General features: G+C 36.3%; 2 protein-coding genes and 4 non-coding genes across 6 annotated transcripts; 5 read left to right on the top strand and 1 right to left on the bottom strand.

Annotated features, from left to right (window-relative positions):
* The first annotated feature begins 1,752 nt into the window (after positions 1-1,752).
* Positions 1,753-1,830, top strand: LOC142172286 (small nucleolar RNA Z199). The gene has a single exon (XR_012701658.1). It is a non-coding gene; the product is annotated as a small nucleolar RNA Z199 (small nucleolar RNA).
* Positions 1,831-1,912: 82 nt separating this feature from the next.
* LOC142172333 (small nucleolar RNA SNORD18) lies at positions 1,913-1,991 on the top strand. The gene has a single exon (XR_012701694.1). It is a non-coding gene; the product is annotated as a small nucleolar RNA SNORD18 (small nucleolar RNA).
* Positions 1,992-2,069: 78 nt separating this feature from the next.
* Positions 2,070-2,154, top strand: LOC142172287 (small nucleolar RNA U54). Its single transcript, XR_012701659.1, has one exon. It is a non-coding gene; the product is annotated as a small nucleolar RNA U54 (small nucleolar RNA).
* A 44-nt stretch (positions 2,155-2,198) lies between these two features.
* Positions 2,199-2,286, top strand: LOC142172288 (small nucleolar RNA R64/Z200 family). Its single transcript, XR_012701660.1, has one exon. It is a non-coding gene; the product is annotated as a small nucleolar RNA R64/Z200 family (small nucleolar RNA).
* A 13,350-nt stretch (positions 2,287-15,636) lies between these two features.
* Positions 15,637-16,727, bottom strand: LOC107776935 (uncharacterized). The gene is made up of 2 exons (XM_016596889.1): positions 16,264-16,727; positions 15,637-16,149 (listed from the first exon to the last, which is right to left on the bottom strand). Exons 1-2 carry the CDS (start codon positions 16,483-16,485, stop codon positions 15,838-15,840), a joined length of 534 nt encoding a protein of 177 aa, XP_016452375.1. The 5' UTR covers positions 16,486-16,727; the 3' UTR covers positions 15,637-15,837.
* Positions 16,728-18,654: 1,927 nt separating this feature from the next.
* LOC107776928 (uncharacterized) lies at positions 18,655-21,397 on the top strand. Its single transcript, XM_016596883.2, has 4 exons — positions 18,655-18,808; positions 18,893-19,447; positions 20,222-20,489; positions 21,089-21,397. The coding sequence occupies exons 2-4, from the start codon at positions 18,902-18,904 to the stop codon at positions 21,151-21,153; spliced, it is 879 nt and encodes a 292-aa protein (XP_016452369.1). The 5' UTR covers positions 18,655-18,808; positions 18,893-18,901; the 3' UTR covers positions 21,154-21,397.
* Positions 21,398-21,934: the final 537 nt, after the last annotated feature.

The following is a 21,934-nucleotide window of genomic DNA, read 5'->3' as shown; positions in this document are numbered from 1 at the left end:
CAACAACCATAAAATCTGTCAATCTCTAAGCCTAACACAACATTCTCCACACAAAAAAAATCTGCATTACTTAATAATCAAATTTCTTCATGGACTCTAACCCACAAAAACCAAACCGAACAATATTATTCCTCTTTAATTAAAGGATATGGAGGAAGAAAGCGAAAAAAGGAACAGCTATGGCGGCAAAAGTACTCTCAATGGAACGCTTATTCATAGCCTTCGCCTCTTTCCCCATCTGAAGATTTTTTGACGCTGACTTCTTGTACGAGTGAACGTTTCTTCGTTTATTTTTTTTGGAATATAAGAAGGCTGTTTATGAAGTACTACTTTGTAAGTAAAGACGTTAAATAGGTTAATTAAGAGGGGATGCACGTTATATTTGAGCAGTAATTTATGGGAAGTTAAAACACAAATGACTACTGACAATGGATGGGAAGAGGCGTGTTCTTTCAAAATGGCCAATGAACCATTTATTTTAATAAGTTACTACTCAAAATGGACGAAAAAAAGAAAGATAGTCAAAAAAAAAAGGAGATAAAAGAAAAATGATATTACTGGAAATATGGAATGCCACATCATCTCTCAAAGGCCTTGCTTTATATATATATATATATATATATATATATAGATTGGTGTTGACTAAGGATGAATCACACTTCTTGTCAAAATTGATACAAAAAGTTGAGGAGGTCGAGTTGCACGACGTTTAATAGGAGAGTAATTACACAAAATTAGAAAAGTTGGTGCAATCAAAATTGAAGATAAAGAGAATAACACGAAATAGTAGTCTAGATGAGCAAAAGATTTAAAGTTGACAATGACGACCATATTTTGATTGTAAGGAAGTATTAGAAAAGATATATCCACTTAATTACATAATTATCATCAAATTAAAACAAGTAAAATATCATATGTATTTAATTAAATATTGATTGTTCATCTTCATAGATTCAGACGATATACGATCATTTTGATCTCGACAAACAAATAATGATTCATATTTATCATTCACATAAACTTATACTTTCATGCAACAACAACAACTACAACAACAACAACCCAGTATAATCCCATTAGTGGGGTTTGGGGAGGGTAGCATAATCCCACTAGTGGGGTCTGGGGAGGGTAGTGTGTACGCAGACCTTACCCCTACCATGAGGTAGAGAGGCTGTTTTCAATAGACCATCGGCATCCTTCCCTCCAAGAACTCCCCACCTTACTCTTGGGGTGACTCGAACTCACAACCTCTTGGCTGGAAGTGGAGGTTGCTTACCATCAAAGCAACCCCTCTTGTAAAAAATTTAAGGTATATTTTTACTATGTATGTTATAATCATGAAAATAATTGACTATGTTTTCACCTGCAGCAACGGAAAACTAGTTTGACAAAAAAAAAAGAAAGAACTACTAATGTAAGACAAATTGTAAAGAGAAGCGTTAGGGAATTACTCTGAGTTATGGGCTGTTCCAATTCATCAAAGTAGGCCTCATTAGAACTAGCCCAATGTTGTGGTCTTCAGCCTCAATTCGAGAAGATTCGATGCCCCTAGCCCAGCCCACTTTGAAAGGATACAAATTAGGGTTTCAGAATCACAAAACCTGGTTGCATTAGCTTATATATAAACACCTGCGGTAGTACAGAGAGTATTGTATTCGCTGGTTTGCATAGGCTTCACTTTTATTTGATTGCTACTACCTTCGATTTTGTGTTTGTTTTTTCTTTTTGTTTTTTTCAGTTTTGATAGAATCGAAATCAAATGACGAGAAAATAACTGCAACAATATGATGGTAAATTCCATGATTCTTAGTATTTAAGTCTCTGATGATTTCTCAATTTTTTTTGACAAAAGAGTTTCCATTTTTGCGTTTTATTAATTTCTGAATTTTCTGTTTTTCCTTATAATATTTGGGAGATATGATGAACACATTTGGTCCGTGTTTCTGATTGAACAGTGACGGATAAATCCATTATTTTACTCTCCTGATCTCCCACTAATTCCTACTTTTTCATTTTACGATTGCGTTTTCGTTGGGCGAAGAGGTTTATGCAGATTTGTGAAAAGCAGTAGCTCAATGATTACATGCCTTATGGGCAATATACGCTATTCCGATTTAAAGTATGAAGAATCAATTTTTTTCAATTATGAGAGCTATTTGTATTTTCTATATAGTTTTTTTGGAAGTATTATTATTCGTCTTCTGCTGTGATGAATTCATGAAAATTTCACATGTCAGACTTCAGAGAGAAATCTATGAGAAGATATTCATGTATCCTGAGCAGACGGCACTTTATATTCAACCTTTGCTACCTTGTTTTTAAATTAATTAGTACTGTCCAACTTAGGTTCACAGTTTCAGTTCAATGCTTATCTCTAATCTTTGGTCGTGCAACTTGAATGCTGTGATTGACTGTCAATTTGTGCTAATGATTATGATCAAGTGTTGTGAAGTTTCAGATTGAATGTTTGGTGTTAAAATGAAAAAGGTTGTAGCAACAAATATCCGCCAGAAACTTCAGGCCCTGGAAAAATTTCCTTTTGGAATAGACCCGATTGATTCATTTAATGGATAAGGGCTAAAAATGCCTTTTAATATATTAAAAATGACTCTTAAATACCCTTAGTTAACCTTTTGGTTTATAAATATCTTTAATATTTTATTTTGGCTCAAATCTGCCATTATATTTAATAGATCAATAGATCATCTATTGCAAAATTTTAGATTTTATAACAGTCACCTGACGCTTCGTAAATGTCATGCGTATTTCTTAAATTAAACTCCATTTGTTTAGTAGTACATAGCCCGCTCCTCAATTGATGGACAAAATTTAACTCCCTACTTCTGTAACATTTTACCAAAACATATGCTATTTCCGTTGAAGTGACGAAATAGACGATTTTGGGTCAAACTATCATGCTTCAAATCAAAGGCGGGTACAACCAATTGGTTCAAAATCAACTGGTTTAGCCATCTTTATCAAATGCACAACTTTAAATATGCAGTTTTACATATATACTAATCTCCATTACATCACTTTAACAACTACAAATTCAACAAAATAAAACTTTAAATATGCAGTTTTACTCATGATCTAACAAAAATAGATCATGAGAACTTTCTATAATGAAGTTGAAAGAAAGAAAGGAAAAAGATTGCAAAAGAGAAAATCGACTTGTAGAACCCTATTTGTTTGAACGGGGATAAAAGAATAGGGTACAAGTTTTAGATCAAAAGAAACGGGTCAGGCATCAGGCGCGGCGGGTTGGGTACTTTTAAACAAACGGGTGGGTTTAATTTTATTATTGAAAAATACATATGTCGTGTTTATATGTCAAGTGTTTGTTGTAAAGTCTCGAATTTTGCTTAAATAAAAGGATATGTTTGAGCCAAATTAAAACGTTGAAGATATTTGTGGATCAAAAGGTTAACTCTCGAATTTTGCTTAAATAAAAGGATATGTTTGAGCCAAATTAAAACGTTGAAGATATTTGTGGATCAAAAAGTTAACAGAGAGTGTTTATGAGCAATTTTCAATACGTCACTTTTTGGCCCTTTTTCGTTTCTTTAATGGTTGTCACCTTATAAGCTCACTCAATCATTGTTTTATTTCCTAAGAAAATAAAAACCACCCATATGGCATATCATATCATATTAAAAACCTATAGTCCTTATAAATTAAACTGGTCCGTGATATTAGTTCCAAGTTTTGTCGTTTGAAAACTTGCAGTTTTTTAATTTTTTCCTCTTTCAAAAACTCAAATTACGAACTCAAAACCAACTGAACATTGTAAAATTGCGTTGAATAATTCAAGGACTTATTCACAAAGCTAGTTTCATAAGACCTAGTAATATTAATTTTTCTCAAAATATACATATATACTATATTGGGGAGTTATTCATCCATCTATGTATATATTAGAAATTAAAGAACCAACATTTCCTCCCTTGCCAGTGAGTTTAAATTAAGTAGTGGCAGATAGAGTTTATTGATGATGGGTTCATCTGAATTTAATATTTTGGCACAAAGCTTGAATAAATAGTATTTGTCTTCTAAGTTTAAATAAATATTACATTTTGAATGCATAATTTTAAAAGTAAAATGAGAATACTTAGAATCTTAAAGTTTGAACTAATAAATATTTTATCGTGGATTAGCAGTGATATTGAGCCAAATATAAATATTTGTGTATGTAGTTTGTGCAAACATACAGATTAAAAATCGAAAGAATTTATCATTTATAATCACTTTGCATAAATTATTTTAACTTTTCTTCTGACGTTCACATTTTGGCCTTTGCATTTATTTGCTGTATTTTATGATATTTTCTAGTTTTTGTTGTTGTTACGGATCTATTGTCTCTGAGCGAACGTCTCTCAGAAACATTCTCCCTATGCTTTCGAGGTAGGTGTAAGGTTTGCGTACACTCTATTCTTTCCATGCCCCACTAATAAGATTCTACATGGTTGTTGTTCAGACTTCCATTACGTCCTAAAATAATTTCTTATTTCTTAATTTTGGAATAGTTTTAGATTTCCTTTGTTAAATAAGTTACCAAAACTGGGAAAAAAGGTTAAAAAAGAAAAGAAAAAAGTTATCGAACTGCTCCTTAAAAGAACAACCTGTAAATTTCTTCTTTTGTTACATCTATAATGTTATTAATTACTCTGGCTTGCAAACGATTTTTTCTAAGTATCAAGAGAGGATCGAGCACATCAAGAAATTACTTCTCTAATCACGAAAAAAGAAAAGAAATTATTCTCCTAACGTACTCTCATATTCATCAATTGTAGAGCACTAAAGATAACCCAGGCCTTTAGCTAGCGAGACTTTCTCTCTCTAAAATTATTCCCTTCCCCCTAGATGACCTCACCCCTACTATCCCCACAGGACCAACTATCACCACTGGCACTAAAACCCTCCGACCCACCGGATACCATTTCAACTCCGATGGAAGTTGAATCAATTCCAAAAGAAAAGACTAACACCTTTAAGGAAATACTAGTGGATAAGAACTTGACAAAGTCAAGCACATACAATTATCATTACCACCAACTGGAGGCAACTCTAAATTCAATCCCAGACGATACAACTGGGCTCATCATTCTAAGCCAAGAACAAACGAACAGATTCTACCACTCATGGCGTTTCTCGTTAATCATCAAGATTTTTGGGAAGAAAATTCCCCACCACCTATTGAAACACAAATTACAGCACCTATGGAATCCTAATGAACAACTAACACTAATAGATCTAGGCTGGGATTTCGTTGTGGTGAAATTTGAAAAGGAAGAGATCATGACGATTGCATTGCACGGAGGCTCATGGTTCGTAATAGGATACTTCCTCCCAATCAGAAATTGGGAATCGAACTTTGTTCTGGCAAAATAAAAAATACACGCCATCGCCATCTGGATCCGACTACCCCAATTACCCATGGAGTTCTACGATAAAGAGATCCTGAAAAAGGTGGGAAAAAAGGGTTGGAAGGCTGTTAAAAATCGATACGTGCATCTCTGCTACATTAAGAGGTAAGTATGTACGGATCTACATCCAGGTACCCATTGAGGTACCGCTACAAATGATGGTACTCATTGGGAAACATAAACAACCAATTGAGTATGAAGGAGAGGGCATCTTGTGCAAGGGTTGTGGGTGGTTGGGTCATCTACTCAAGAAATGCCAAAATCAACGATAAATAGGGGCGAAGGACACAACAGAAAAATCGTCGTCGGGTCACAAAACCAACGAAGATGATGATTGAAAAGTGGTGGAATTCCCACGAAAAGCAAAAACAGTAAGGGAGAACAGAAGTTTTCAAAGCTCAGGCATGACCAGAGACAACAGAGAACAAAGCGGTGAGCGAAAAACGGAAATCAGACTCAGGTAAATTCTTCGTCCTTAGTAACTTAGATGATTTTGAGGGCGGCAGTAGGACTGTGGAACATGGCGGCGCTAGGGCTGTGGGAATTATGGCCAAATAAAACAGGCCCAAATCAAGCCACATGGGCCTCGTATAGATAGGCCCCAACAAGACAGGCACCTTAGGCCATATGGGCCTACGATACAACTATCTGAGCCTACAACGCACAACCCAAACCAACTGCATAATTCACAGCTAGTGCCGAGTATAGAGCACACACTGGGCACGTGCCCCCTCACTTACACACCTAACGCATCGCATGCGGCCCAAGGGAAAAAACACATACTTATTTCGGGTATGAAAAATACCCCAAATACAATCCCAAATATGATACCCCCTGTTCTGACACCCCTCATATTCTGGGATCCACCAATGGGGCTACACCTGATCTCTCTAACAACACCACTAATACAGTGCAAAGGGAGAATAGTTTAATTAATCCCTCTCCCTCTCCCTCTCACACTATAACTAACCCTATATCTTATCATCACTCCGTCTCTGCTGATTTGACTGACGCTGTCGCCTCTCAAAGATTTTTAATGATGAGAAATCTTCATGCCAGGAAACCCAACGGAGAAGACCTTTACTTAAAGGGAAATAAGGGCACAACTGAAAAGGTAAACTCCACTATCTTTCTAGACACTAACAATGGTGGGGGATCAAAACAACCCAACAAACAACATCAACATGTAGAACTGGGGGGGAGGGGGTTGTCACAACCCAAACCGATGGGCCATGACGGGAACCCGACACTTTACTAAATCGAGTACCAACGTAATATATCTTTCGTATCATACTATCATAGGTAATTGAGCCAGAGAGCCTGTCGTGAGATAAGTAGAATAAAACATGAGGAAATACTCAATATAAGGTGACCCAACTTGATATACCGACTTATACGTATTACGTACTGGCCTATACGGCCATACCAGTATCCGTATATATGACATCTGTCTACAAGCCTCTAAGAGTACATAAATATCATAAAGGTCGGGACAGAGCCCCGCCATACAAAACAATACATATTCAAATCATACTGACCAAATAGGCAACTCCGGAGCAAGTGGAGTGCACAAACACCTTCTGTTGGGCTGATAGCTTACTAGGAGAACTCTCAACCTGTCTATCAGGACCTGCGGGCATGACCAGACAAAAGGGACGTCGGTACAAATAAAGTACCGAGTATGTAAGGCATGACAGTAGTATTTAAAAGATATGAATGAAACATAGAGTAAAGAACTCAACCTGAAATTCTAAATAGCTCTGTGAATCATGAAAATTTATAATGTCATGCATGTGCGTATAAATTCTATACCATGCATAGGTATATGAGTACAAAATATCATCAAGCCTCTGAGGGCATCCCATCATATCATCTCAGCCACTGTGAGAAAAATCATCAACGTATACCAGCTTATCAGGTGGTGGTGCGTATATAACGCCTTAACCTTTTCCCATATCCCATATACATATAATATGTGCGTATATAACGCCTTATGGTCATGGGTCAATGTACATGTATAAATGCATAAAATGCATAAGAAATACGTTAATAAGATTTCCCGAATATCATAAAATCAATATGCCTTTCGGACAAACTTTATCAAATACGTATTTTTCTGAGACCCATGAACAGAGGATATAATAATAATTCACATGGGGAATCAAGAATATAGACATCCCTAGTATTTCTATGAATAGAGTCATTTATGAAAGTTACGTATTTTGCTCATTTCGTTTGTATCACTTGGATCATGCCAAAACGAAAGAAGTGATAACTTTAACATACCTTAACTCCGTTGAGTCCTTAATACCTTCCAAGAAATTCTTCAAACAACTCAATTCAATCAACCACATCATAAGGAGATTCAAAATCAGTGCTGAGTAAAGGCTAAGTCCGCAACTTAAACTAGTAGTTCGTTTACGTAAATTTGGGCAGTATCTTCCCTGTAACTAGGCTCTTCTCCAATACCATATACCAACAACAACAAGAACACAACAATAACAACATGTAAGCATCATTTTCCAACCTTATCTCCATCATAATATACCACAAAACAGCCCATATACCCTAATCACTTCATACATAAAACGACAACCAAAGTAGTATCAGACAACTTAAAATAATGTAACGATGAACGACTAGCCCACCATTCCATCATTATGTGGTGTTTCTCCACACAATTTATTCTCAAAAACTCCATTAAATAGTAAAAAAATATACAGCCCAAAGGCAACACGAAACAACCCACAAAACAGTCCAGTACAAGTCAAATAACTCGAACTCACGGCTTTCGATCACCGGCCCCGTGAGTTCTAACTATTAGGAAATAAATTTATCAACCTTCCTTGATATTTAAACACTTAAATACAGAAAGTACATATTTTCTTAACTATGAAGTACCTTCCAAAACTCAAACCACAAAGAAAAAGAGAGGCGATATAGCGATACTTACATCGTAGGGATCGTTTTAATGTTATCGCTTCTTGATTCCGTGCCCGGGATGATAATATTATTTAAAGCTCTTATAGAAAGCTTAAGAGTAAAGTTAGGGGGTGTTATTTGGGAGAACTCTCTGGAAAATTGGAGAAAGAGACGAGATGGGATGCAAATATCCCAATTGTTTTAAAAGTCATAAAGGTGATACTTGGCACCCTTTGATTGGCCCTTCTTCCAATGCTTATAACTTATTATCCGGGTGTCTTATGAATGAATGATTAAGTGAGTTGGAAACTACATTCCAAGACCTTAAATTTGATATATAATATGTTCCAAAAATACCTCATATAGCACACGAAATATATTTCTCAAAAAGCTCTATTACATGGCAAATCCTTAGTCGGTCTTTCCGCAACTTTAATCCGATTTTTTTCAAACTTCATATTTTCTATCCAAACATTATATATAGCCATATTTTGACTTTAAAATCATTTAAATCATGATTAACAAGTCTCATATTCATTACGTCACCTTGGGTGTAACAGGAGGGTCCAAATATGATAAGGGTTTCATCCACCCCACTCCCCACGTATCATATTTCAACCTCATGGTTGGAGACGACACTGCAGGGTATTGCTTTTTCCTTGAACTTCGCGATAGGGACATTACCCATCTCAGTGGTAATTCAAAATCTCCACTACTTGGCCAGACTGGTCACAACCAACCTAAACCATGCCCTGCTGAATTATGGGCACCAACTGTGGTTGCCAACTCTCATGCAAGCTTAGTTTACATTGAGCTAGCAAATAATGACAACAGATCAGTCGAGTCTTCTAATGCAACAGATAAGCCACACCCTCCCCTTCTGCCCACTAGTCTCTCCAGGAGAGGGGATCCCCAGCCCACCCTTCTCCCGATGGACACTAGTGAGGACAAGGAAGGTATCTCCAAAGATAGGGTTAGAAAGTATCCACGAGCACATATAAGCCACCTACATAGAATTAGAGAAAATAATAGCAAGGCTGGGAGTGCCAAAGACCAAAGCGATGCTTCTACAGTAGGAGGAAACAATAGAGTTCAGAGGGCCTGAGGAGAAATGCTTATCGTACTATGCCCAAGAAGCATAGTAATGTGTGGAGTAAGCCTAAGATCAACCTTAAATCCAAACTCAGGAGACTCAGTTGTGAACCTAAAACCAGTAATGACCCAGTTAACTCCTCAGAATCATCAGGGGATGGAGAACCCAAAGAACCCATCAGTGAAGGGGAAATCTAAATGCCTAAAAATGAAGACACAAACCAACCCAGGGTTACTGATGAATTTCATAATCTGAAATACTAGGGGGCTAAATAGTAGAAAAATTAGGAGACATTGTGCAGAGATGGTTAAGTTGCACAAGCTTGCCATGATGATCCTCTTGGAAACAAGGATGACTGAGCACAGACACCTCATTCAGGAGCTGGGATTCACAAGGCAAATTCAAAAACCTGTTGTAGGCATGTCAGGAGGCATTGTCATTATGTGGAAAGATGACATGCTGAAGATTGATGAAGTCTCCACCACTCCCCAGGGCATCAATGTCATGGTCAAGGTAACTCCCCCTTCCACCCCTTAGTTTTTTACTGCTATTTATGCCAGCAGCACTTATGCTAACAGAAGGGTCCTCTAGGATCAGCTTAAAACTATCTCTGATGGTTACAAGGGGAGCTGGCTAGTAGGGGGACTTCAATGAAGTCTTAAGGGCCAGAGATAAACATGGGGAAACTACATCTCTACCCCAAGAGCTAACTTGTTATGGCACTACCTGAACCACTGTAAGCTCAATGACTTAGGTTTTAAGGCGAGTAAATACACATGGACTAACATGAGATATAAGAATACGAGTCAGTTAATCCTTGAAAGACTAGATAGGTGTTTTTCCAATGATGAATGGATCCAAGATTACTCTTCCAGTAATGTGAGCCACCTCCGTATAACACTTTCTGATCACTGCCCTATGCGGATAAACTTGTGGCCCAATGCTCTCAATAAAACCTCCAAACCTTTTAGGTTTGAACCCATGTGGTGTAGTCACCCATCCTTCACCAACATTATTCAACAGGCTTATGAAGGGTATGGTAGCCTTAAAAAAGAAAATGCCCAGTTCCAGGCCCAGGTGATGACATGGAACATGACCGTGTTTGATAATATATTCCATTAGAAGAAGCACATTATGGTCAGACTTGGGGGTATCCAGAAGTCTAATGCCTACCCCTTCAGCACCTTTCTCCAGAACCTAGAGGGCCAACTTCTGGAGGAATACTCCTCTATTCTCAAATATGAAGATGTCTTTTGGAAAACTAAGTCTAGGATCAACTAGATAATGAAGGGTGATGTTAATACTAGATTCTTCCATATCTTCAACCCTCAATAGGAGGAAAAGGAACAAAATTATGGTCGTAAAGGATAAAGTAGGAAACTGGATTGAAGGGCAATAGGAAATCCAGAACACCATTTACCACTACTACTCCAAGAGGTTCACCACAGAACACATAGACTCCCCCACTCCCTGGAAAAGCATATTCTATGATGCCCACACTCTGTGCAATATGGAGCAAATTACTCCGAGTGCTCCCTTAAGGAGTAGTGAAATAAAGGTGGCCATGTTCTCTTTCAAACCTACTAAGGCCCCTGGACCTGATGGTCTGCACCCCCTCTTTTACCAAATATACTGGAATATCCTATAAAGCAATGTGACTCAGTTCTGTAACCAGACCTTTAACACCCTAGAAATGAAGTCTGAAGTTAATACAACCTACCTATGCATGATTCTTAAGTATGCCAATGCCACAATCCTTATGAATTTTAGACCTATAGGGCTATGCAACACTATGATTACCAAAATAATTGTCAATAGAATCAAGCCAGTTCTTCCTTCCATCATTGGCCCAAGTCAGGCCAGTTTCCTGTCCAACATATGGGTCAGTTATAATGCCATCATAGTCGAGGAATACATCAGACACTTTACTAAGATATAAGGGAAAAATGCTAACATGGTCCTCAAAATTGACCTAGAAAAGGCATTTGACAGACTAGAATGGTCCTTCATCAGAGACACCTGGTGTCCTTTGGCTTTTCCCACAATATGACCAAATTAATCATGTCATGCATTTCTTCAACCTCTATTTCTATACTGGTAGATAGGAGTAGGACTGATTTCTTCCAGCCTAGTAGGGGTATCAGTCTGGGAGACCCTATGTCACCTTACATTTTCATAATGTGTATAGAAAGGTTATCAAGGAGCATTGAGATTCATGTGCATCAAGGGGGTTGATTTCCCACCAAAATCAGCCACACTAGGCCAAAAATCTTACACCTATTCTTTGCTGATGACCTAACTTTGTTTGCTAGGGCAAACACTAAGAATTATGCCACAATCATGGATACTCTATACCATTTCAGTAGCCTATCTGGTCAAAAGGTCAATACCATAAAGTCCAAAGTTGTCTTCTCCAATAACTGCCACCAGTATACGATAGATAGCTTAGCAAGGACTCTGAATATCAAGCCTAACTCTTCCTTTGGGAAATACTTAGGCTTTTCAATTTTTCACAAGAGGCCAACCAATAGAGATTTTCAGTTCATCATAGATAGCATGCAAACTAAGATAACATGAACATGGCTGGGAGAACTACATTAGCTAAGTCATCACTAGGGTGTATTTCTAGCCATGTCATGCAGTACATAGGTTACCTGCCCAGGTGTACAACCCAATAGATAGGATTCATAGGAATTTCATATGGGGAACCACTGCCGAGAAGAAGAAAATGCATCTGATTAAGTGGGTTATCATTACTAAGCCTAGAGAAACAGGGGGTTTTAGTGTGCATAAAGCTGACCTCAGGAATACTGCCAGCCATGCTAATTTGGCTTGGAGGATGTATAACAACCCTTAGGACCTGTGGGCCAGAGTGTTGTTCCACAAACACTGCAATAGCAATCACCATGGCAGGCACATTGCCTCCAGAACCTGGACTAACATAAAAAATGAGTGGAAAGTGTGCATATATGCTAATAGGTGGATAGTGCATAAAGGTAATAGAATCAATATCTATAATGATAGATAGATCCAAAATTGAAAACCCCTTAGAGCTTTAATTAGTGCCCCCCTTAACAGGGGAGAAGAGAACAGAACTTTGGCCACCTGTCTTCTTAATGGCCAGTTCATCCCCAACAGGCTTCCCTTTAACCTCCCTGGCAGTGTGATGCTAACCCATTTAGTATAGACAAAATGGTGTGGAACAAGACCCATAATGGTCTATTCCCCACCAAAACGGCCTATGCCATGATCCTTGACCAATATGAGAATCTGCACCAAAGTTCAGGTCTGAATTTCACTTGGATTTGGTCAAACAAGGTGCCTAAAAAGATAAAATACTTCCTGTGGCTGCTGACTCATGACAGACTCCCCACTACAAAGCACCTGCAAAACAGGGGGATCAATTTGAATCCAGGTGTTTCTTTTATGACAAATAGGATGAATCAATTGAGCATGCCACAGTCAGCTATGAGATTGACAAACTATTTTGGGATAACCTATCCCACATGAGCTTAAATAACTTTAGAATCAACACCATTATGAATAAGTAGAACAACTAAGAATGGACCAATAATACTATCTACAATAAAAAATTCAACTCACTCCTCAAATGGGGAGAGTAGATCCCTTTCGGCCTATGGGAGATTTGGCTAACCAGAAACAACAATTGCTTCAATGGAAAGAGAGAGCCTATCTCCCTGTAAAAATGCCATAACTAAACCTGTTGAGTTCATCCATGTGGCTGGGGAAAGCAATGGCATCACTACAAATATCCAGTATGTCAAGTGTCATCCTCCAAGGAGAGGCCACTATAAACTCAACACAGACGGGACAACCCTTCAAAATGGCCGTATAAGGGGGAGTAAGATGAGTAATCCGAAACAACAATGGGGATTGGGTGTTGGGATTCATGGAAAAAATAAATTATACTAATACACTTCACTCTGAACTAACAGCTCAAATGCAGGGACTAAAAATGGCAGTATCGAACAACTTCATGCCCTTGAAGGTCAACAGAAATTCAACAGAGCTAATACACAATATCAATAAAGGCAATCTGATTTATGAGGCTATTGTATGTGAATGCAGGTCACTCCTAACAGCACTGGGGCATCCACGAGTAAACCATATCTACAGGGAAACCAACAGGGTGGCGGACAAGCTGGCCAAAGAAGCAAGCAAGGAAAGAAAAATAAGGGGCTGTAATATTTAAAATGTAGCAATAGACTACAATCTTTTTGTGAAGACTGAGACATCCCTGAATGTTGCTGTTGTAACAAACAACCAAGCAGATTTTATTAAAGCTAATACTCTATTTAATAGGCAACAATTGAGTAATTTTATTGCTCCAAAAGAAATAAAAGTGATTTTAATAGATTAATTCCATAAGTTACGCAGGGACAACTCAACAGATTTTATGGCCAATATATTAAAAGACCCTTAAATTTCTTTTATAAAATCTATATAATAATGAGATACAAAGCAAACTCCTAGGACTTTGACCTAGTGGTAACTGTACAATGCATGATGTGTGTATTAGGTGCACTTTATAGTTTGAAAATAAAAATATGGCATTAATTAAGTGGAAAAAGGTAGAGGGGGCACGACGATAATCTATCGATTTTCGAACCTTGCGCCCCATTGCATTTGAGGATTTCTCTTATAAAGATAAACAAAAAATAATTACTTTTTAATGGATGTATCAATAAACTATGATGAAAAGAATTAGCCAATTCAGTGAAACGGAGTTAAAATTTAAAAGTGAATCATTCGAAACATAAAAAAACATGAGTGTACATAGAGGAGAAAAAAATTAAATTTGATAATATTCATGATCATATAATTAAATAAGAGAGAAATTTATCGTTATTTATCACTCAACTGTATAACTTTAATTAACACTTTTAACATATTTTATTAATAATAATTACATAAAATATATATGACAAGTTGTACTTATAATTGGGCCCTTAATATTTTGGGGCCTTAGGCAATGACTTCATTTGCCTTACTCTCAGGTCGCCCCTGAAGTTAGGTGAATTATCTCAAAGAATCAATTAGCAACTGTTAGCCACAATTTTCTTGAGGGTTGAATGAACGACGAAATTCATGATTCTTAAGTCAAAAGGAAGAAGAAAAGAAGACGAGAGATTTAAAGATGACCACGAGGTCAACGTCTTTCACCTCAGAAAATAAGCTTGACGTGGCATGCATGGGTTGGCCACTATCTCAAAATGACATTAATTCATTCAACTTTGCATTCTTGTTGCAGGAGAGATGGCACTTTTCAGTGACATGATGCCCGTCGTTTCTGTTTGCATAAATATACTTCATTATTCGCTTCACAAAGGTCAGGATTTCTGGTCATTTCCATACACTACAAATAGTAAATTTTCTTATGGATTTTCTTATGATTTACATTTATTGATCATGACACATACTCTTGTTGCTTACAATCTTCGTTTACTCTGTACATGCATTTGAGTAATGCTTAGGCGATTTTCGAATTTAAAATACTAGTGAATTAAAGAATGAGCTAGCTGTGTGATCTTATCAAACATAGTTCAAGCAGAAAGCAATGCGTTCTGTTGAACAGTTAAATCCATCTATTATAATGAATACCACTAGTCCTACTTCGTGAACAGGGATAAGCATTAGCAATCTTCAAGGTGTCCGAATTGGACAGAAATCTTTTGGCCCAACTTCAAAGATTTTGAGCCTAACATTTCAATTTGCAACCAGGTTATTTCTTAACAAACACCAGGTAGTTATTATAGAGGGCTGCTATTTAAAATTTAGCCAATATATCTTGAATTTCAGTTTTTCAGTTCAATTTTCAGGATATTGTGTCCGGAAGTTAAAATTTTTAGTTCAAATTTTCAGGACAAAATAAGTACTGACTAATCTCTAAATAGCAGCCCTAGAAACGACTATTTGTGTACTTTTCCCCAAATTTATGGAGTAGTAAATATGTAGTTTGCAGGCCAGAATGACTTCCATTTATCAATACATAGAAGTTCCCAGCAAAATGGTTTTCATCAAGTCATGTTTTTTCTTTTATAACCTCAAAATATATGCTTGATAATATTTGAGCTAGATTTTTGCACAATGTCTTGCATGCAAATGCTATTACAATGATGACACAACATATCATATAGGAACAGTTTGTATATTTCAATATACATCCGCTTTCATAAAAGGAGGAGACATATGCATGCATCTTCTTTTTATTTTGTTTCCTTTTTATAAATCATAACATGGACAAGACAAGAATCAAAACGTAGGATATACACAAAAGAACTATAGGCGGACATTTTGGTATCAGAAAATCATTGATTCTCGGGTTAATGAAATGAAAAGCTCCCATAAATTAGGATGATATATCAACTCATTTGTTTATACGTGCTCAGTAAAAGCACAAGAGAATGCTTTAGGAAGTTGGGGGAAATTTGGAGCAGATTGAACCCTCCTATGAACCAAATGAGTCTCCATAATATCAATTTCCCACAAAGTAGATTTCTTCCTATGGGGAACATCATGGGTGACAAGATTTCTCCATGGGGGTATTCCTCCAAAGGGTCTCAGGAAATGGCCATATCGCGTCTTTAGGCGAATTTGATATAACGATCCATCTTGTTCAACCTCCCATTCTGTTGCGGAACTCAACTTTTTGGGCAGAGTTTGAATGACCTTTCTTGATCTACTGACCTGTTGAAACATAATATAATTAAGTAATTAAAAATTATATATGGTCTTTATCACACTTTAGGCTTTCAGATGAAATGATATAGTAGCCAACTTAAAATTTTGAATCTTGAATACCTTAGGAAGAAATGGAACATTTGAAGCAGTCAAGTACTTGCCATAACAACTTTTAAGGCGCAGGTAATGTTGGTTATCAACAAATTCCACAGACCAAAGTGCATTTACTGATGAGCCATCACGACTTTGGCGTACAGATTTCTCATCTTTGCTTGCTATTAGGTATTTGCCATTGTGAGTTTTGAGACGAATGATTTTTGCCTTCTCCAACAAGTGCTCCATCTAATTACAAGGTTGAAAAGAAGGTTCAATTCTCTCAAGCCAAAAGGACAATTCTTGAAAAGAGTTTAGGCCAAAAAAAAAACTCTTTTTTACGATCTATGATGATGGCAAATGGTGATGTTCAAAAAGCCCTTGTATAGGCATGCATGTAAGAATTGATGTGCATATAAATTAAGAAGGGTCTTTTGAAGTAAAGGAAATGAGGGTCTTTTGAAGTAAAGGAAATGAAAGAATAAAAAATCTTTAAGTACCACTTCAAATGAAATTGCAAAATACCTTTTGGTTGTTGTGATATGCTTACTCTTTTGTTTCATGCCCGTCTTTATTGTATGGCCCAGATACATTGGAGGAGAAGATTTCGGAAGTGGGCTATGTATAACTTTTAAGGTTGGTTCAATACGTGTGGGGGGAGAATTTCAATATTCTAAGCCGTATATTTTAATTTAGGATTTAAATTATATACATCTCATACACCAACAAAGTTCATTGGTGTAGTATTCGATCAACACTGGACGGTAACCCATCGGTAAAAATTTAGTCGCACTTGATATTTATACTAAATTATATTAATTTACTATTAACTATAAATACTTTAGTGATACGAATGTATGTGAATACAAATATTATGTATTCATTAAATTGATATAAATACCGCCTGTTCGTAAGTTTTCCTAATCGACGTTATGTTTAACAAATAGCCGAGGTCAGGGATCTCTCTATGATACTAGTAGTATTAACATGGGCATAACGTTATTGTTAATTCTCAGTTTGAATGCAGCTGGTTGACTGTAAATAAGGTAAGAAAACAAAAAAGTTAAGCTACGCAATGCTACCAGTCGAGAATCTAACTAGATAACAAGTAAATGTCGAAATGCTCTAATTCTTCCAGTATTAAAAATTAATTAAGATGCAGACACAGTATAAAATATTCAAATTGTTTTTTCATGTTGTAGTTTATTCTTTGATTAATCATTTGACAGTTTAATAATGCCCTAAATCAACCATTGCAGCTACTCACGTAAACTTAGATTCCAAAGCATTTGTGCTGTGAAATTTGGCACTTGTCTGAAGAATATATCATCTGGTCTGACTTAATTATATGCCGACACAGACCCCCCCCCCCCCCCCCCCCCCCCCCCCCCCCCCCCCCTTTTTTTTTTTTTTTTTTTTTGAAACGCAAAAATCTATTAGGGATTAACAAAGGAAAAAAGTGCTTAAAAGAACAATACATTGGCCCTAGGTTTGTGGGTGAGTTAGAGCCTTTTCTGGACACTGGATTTCCACGGAAGTAGATCAACTTAGTTCCAGGATTGAGCTTTATAATTTTTTAAAAGTGTTGATTTTTAATTCATCTATCACATAAGAGCCTGCACGAAATATTTGATTTTGTGGTCAATCTGGGACCAACGAAGGACAGAAGGCATAACCATTTGTAAGACAACAACCTTTGCTTTCATGTCAAAAGATATCTTGGGGATTGCTATATTATATACTTCAATATATTTTTAATAAATGGATTTAGACTTAAAACACTATGGTTTAATTCTTTTACACTATGCTCAAGTTACTTAGAAGCAACTACATGCATTTGTATATAATAACGATCCATAATTCGAAAAAGAAAGTACTCCATATATTACCCCACTTAAAAATTATAGTGATAATGTAATTGTGCTTTTTAGTTTAGTGAATATGATTCTAATCAATTTGAAAATTTTGATGTATCATAAATCAAATGGAGCCCAAATTACGGGATGCGACTTTGATGTAAGATGAAAAGATATACTCCGTCCGTCTCATATTAACAGTCGTGATTACTAAAAATAATTGTCTCAAATTATTTGTCATTTTAGAAGTTCAAGACAAAATTGGTTGTTTTTTTTCCTTTTTTACCCTTAGTAATAATTGTTCTTGAAGATAAAATAACACATAAATAGAATAAATATTCAATAAAAAGAGATTATATCTTAAGACATAAATAATGATAGAATGGTTTAATTTCTTTCCTAATTAATATTTCTTAAGGGACGTGTAAAAAAAAAAAATAACACACATAATATAAAACATAGGAAGTAAGTACTATTACAAAAAGGAAAAAGTTAATGCTAAAGTCATAGATTTCATTTCACAGAGTCAACATATTAATTACCTACCCTCGTATCTGCCCGTTACGCAATTAACATCTTCCGTGCATTAATAACATTTGTTTCACACCTTACCCTTCCTTAACATCTATACTTTCTTCCTCAATTTGCTGATCTTGTCACATCTCAGGAAACTGATTTATCCACCTGGATCCTCCTCTTCACTAAATACTCAACAGGTGGAAATCTAGATCAAAAAGATAATTTCTTTTTTGGATATCTGATTCTTAAAAAATTTCCCCATTTTTGTTTATCCATTGCAGAATTCTGAGATGGAATATTTCCAGAAAGCCAAATCCGTCAGGTTAAGGAGCCACCACGAGAAATTCTTATTAGCTGATCCTGATCAAGAAACCGTATACCAAGATCGCACTGGATCTTCAAGGAGTGCTAAATGGACTGTTGAATTCCCTGAAGGATTCGACAATGTTGTCCGATTAAAGAGTTGTTATGGCAAATACTTAACAGCCTCAGATGAACAATTTCTCTTTGGTGTAACGGGTCAAAAAGTTGTACAAAGTTTGCCTAATAAATTGGATTCATCAGTTGAGTGGGAACCAATGAAAGAAGAAGGTTCCCTTGTAAAGCTGAAAACTAGATATGGGAATTATTTAAGGGCAAATAGTGGATTACCACCTTGGAGAAATTCAGTTACACATGATATACCTCATAGGCATCAAGATTGGATCTTATGGGAAGTTGATACTGTTGAGTTATTGCCAGCTGAATCGCCTGAAAGCATTTCGAGATCAGAATCAGTGGGTGATGATTTGAGCTCATCTTTTCATCTTACCACTGCTAAATTTTCCAGGACTAAGGTTTGTCTTTTATATTGGCTCTGTTTATTGTACATTTTTATGCCAAATGAAATCTTCCTTATGGTAATAGATTTAGGATTCGTTTGGTTCGTGGACAAAATTATGCTCGGATTAATAATCCCTGAATTATATAGTACTTGTGACGGGGGCGAAGCTATGTTGGCCCAAGGGTGGTCAACTGACCACTACTCATTATTGATTTAAAATAGACTTTGAACACCCTTGCATAGCTCACTGGCAAAAGGTGTTCAAAATTTGAACACCCTTATTGAATTTCCTGGCTTCGCCACTGACTTGTGATTTATTTGGTTCATTATATTAAAAATGAGGTATTCCGTGTATAATCTGAAACTGGTATTTGGTTTTAAACTGGATAAATCTTGATAAACTTTTGTTTTCAATTTTTACCTTGACCTTCTTAAGAAAAGGGTTTTGGTGGAAGGGCAACAATTTCCTTGTTTAATCCAGGTGTGACTAATCCTTGGTTTGTTATCCCACATTGGTTGTGCCATAAAATTATATCAGCATTCCAACATAGTTAGTAGTATTACTTATACCAAAAAAGTATATAAAATAATTCCGAATTTCATTATTTCCATAATCTATTTAACTTATAGACACTGCAACAGGTTACTTACCATCTTTTGTAGGTTATCGATCTACGCTTGATTTTAGAAAGTTATCTGTGATTGACTTTTAAGTGTTTCATAATGAAAAGATTATTCACACTGGGGTGTATAAACCTAAACTCATGGATTTCTATTAAACATGCAGTCCACAGTGAAGTCTGAAGGTCGGCTAATCTATTATCATGTGGCGGATGAAAATGGAAATGCGAATGATTCAGTGGAAGGGCCTTCTTTTCAGTTCAAAGGTCATGGATTAGAGGAACTGACTCAAAAGTTGGAGGAAGAAACAGGTCTGGAGAATATTATTGTTTGTTCGCGGAACAAATTTAATGGAAATTTATATCCTCTTCGTTTAGCATTACCTCCAAACAATGCAACTATGCATGTTGTTGTAATACCTGCATCGTCTAAAGGTCAGCATACTTGATCCTCTTTTGGATAATGTACTCTTCCTTTTCTTTTCATTAACCAGCTGGATAAACTTCTGCAAGTTGCATGAGACACATTATTTTTAACCGCAATGTGATTCTACAATGTGTTGTAAATTTGTTACTTGGTCTTTTCGTGTATGATAACAAGTCTATGAAAACACTAGTCTTTTCATCTAAAAGTGAAATTACTAAGTTCATATCGTTCATCTATCCTTGAGTATTGCCAGATTATATGTTTTCATGCCCAAGACACTAACACTCTGTGATAAGGGACAGTCATTAGGCCTTTAATCTATTTGAATAAAAAGTGTGCAATAGTTATGATGGAGAGTACAGAATGCTATAAATTGAGGAATGAAAGATTAAAACAAAGATCTTTAGAGTTGGTTGCTTTCTTGTCTAAAGGTTTGGCTTTTGTTTGATCAAGAACATTAGTCCTCAAATTAATCCTGTTCGACTGTGCAATATTCTATTTCAGCATTGCTTTGACCTCTGTTTGTTGGTGTTTTCTAAAGTTGTATTTTGATCCTGCATCTTGTTTCATGACTTGTTGACGACAATGGCATTTTGCTGGTGGACAGTGGCAAAAGAACTGATGGCAGATGTTCCCACTTCCAAATGGTCGGTGGTGAAGACTCTATCGTGAAACGTTATGCTTGCCAACTAGAAAGTAAATTCAAAATCATTTCCAGGATTGTGCCTAGCATTTCTTTCTTTTTTTGGCTGTATTTAGGTTTTAGCAATGGTGATGCAACCAAGAGATAGTATGTTTGCCGCTTCCAATTGAGAGCGTTATTTATTTGTTGAGAGTTGACAAATGCAACTCTCCTTGCTTGTATATTTTGGTTACTCATCTTTTGGAGTCGAGTTGAAATATCCAGTCTTTTCACTTGCAGTAATTGTCTTTATTACTTTCTGTTCCTTCTTTTTGAACCTGTAACTTCTAAGAGAACTGAGATATAAAAAGCCAATGCAGAGTCATATAACATTTTACAACAAGATATCCTTGAACTCCAATAACTGTAATTGATTCTATATGGTTCAACTGAACATATGACAGGAAATGAATTTGAAGTTGAAAAGCAGCTGAACTAGGTGAAGTTTAAGGAATTGCACATATTTTAAATGTCAAATCAAATTCTATTGTTGACATGTAAATTATATTGATGGATAAGTAAGTAAATAGAAAACAGCTATAACCGAATAAGTGGTGTCAGAGCGACTAAAATCATGGATTCAACTTCATCACTGTGATGTTGCTATAGATGAGTAACTTCAACATGGTCTAGTCTTTGACCCTGGAGGCAGGCACTAGTTATTTTTCAAAATCTGCAAGGGTGTGGAGTTAGTCCTGATGAGTACTATTTGACCATTGCACTTGCAGCCTGTGTTCATTTTGGGGCTCTTGATCAAGGGAAGTTGATTTG

This window comes from Nicotiana tabacum, chromosome 17 (assembly GCF_000715075.1).
Source record: "Nicotiana tabacum cultivar K326 chromosome 17, ASM71507v2, whole genome shotgun sequence".
NCBI classification, from domain to species: domain Eukaryota; kingdom Viridiplantae; phylum Streptophyta; class Magnoliopsida; order Solanales; family Solanaceae; genus Nicotiana; species Nicotiana tabacum.
The sequence above is the reverse complement of the archived record's forward strand: the minus strand, read 5'-3'. Positions and strand labels throughout refer to the sequence as shown.

What these genes read in the sequence shown, in the direction of transcription:
- LOC107776935 (XM_016596889.1), bottom strand. Translation starts at nt 16,485, where the DNA reads ATGGAGCACTTGTTGGAGAAGGCAAAAATCATTCGTCTCAAAACTCAC. An exon ending in ATGTTCCATTTCTTCCTAAG is followed by an intron (nt 16,150 to 16,263) that starts GTATTCAAGATT and finishes ATGTTTCAACAG; the next exon opens with GTCAGTAGATCAAGAAAGGT.
- LOC107776928 (XM_016596883.2), top strand. Translation starts at nt 18,902, where the DNA reads ATGGAATATTTCCAGAAAGCCAAATCCGTCAGGTTAAGGAGCCACCAC. An exon ending in CTAAATTTTCCAGGACTAAG is followed by an intron (nt 19,448 to 20,221) that starts GTTTGTCTTTTA and finishes TTAAACATGCAG; the next exon opens with TCCACAGTGAAGTCTGAAGG. An exon ending in AATACCTGCATCGTCTAAAG is followed by an intron (nt 20,490 to 21,088) that starts GTCAGCATACTT and finishes GCTGGTGGACAG; the next exon opens with TGGCAAAAGAACTGATGGCA.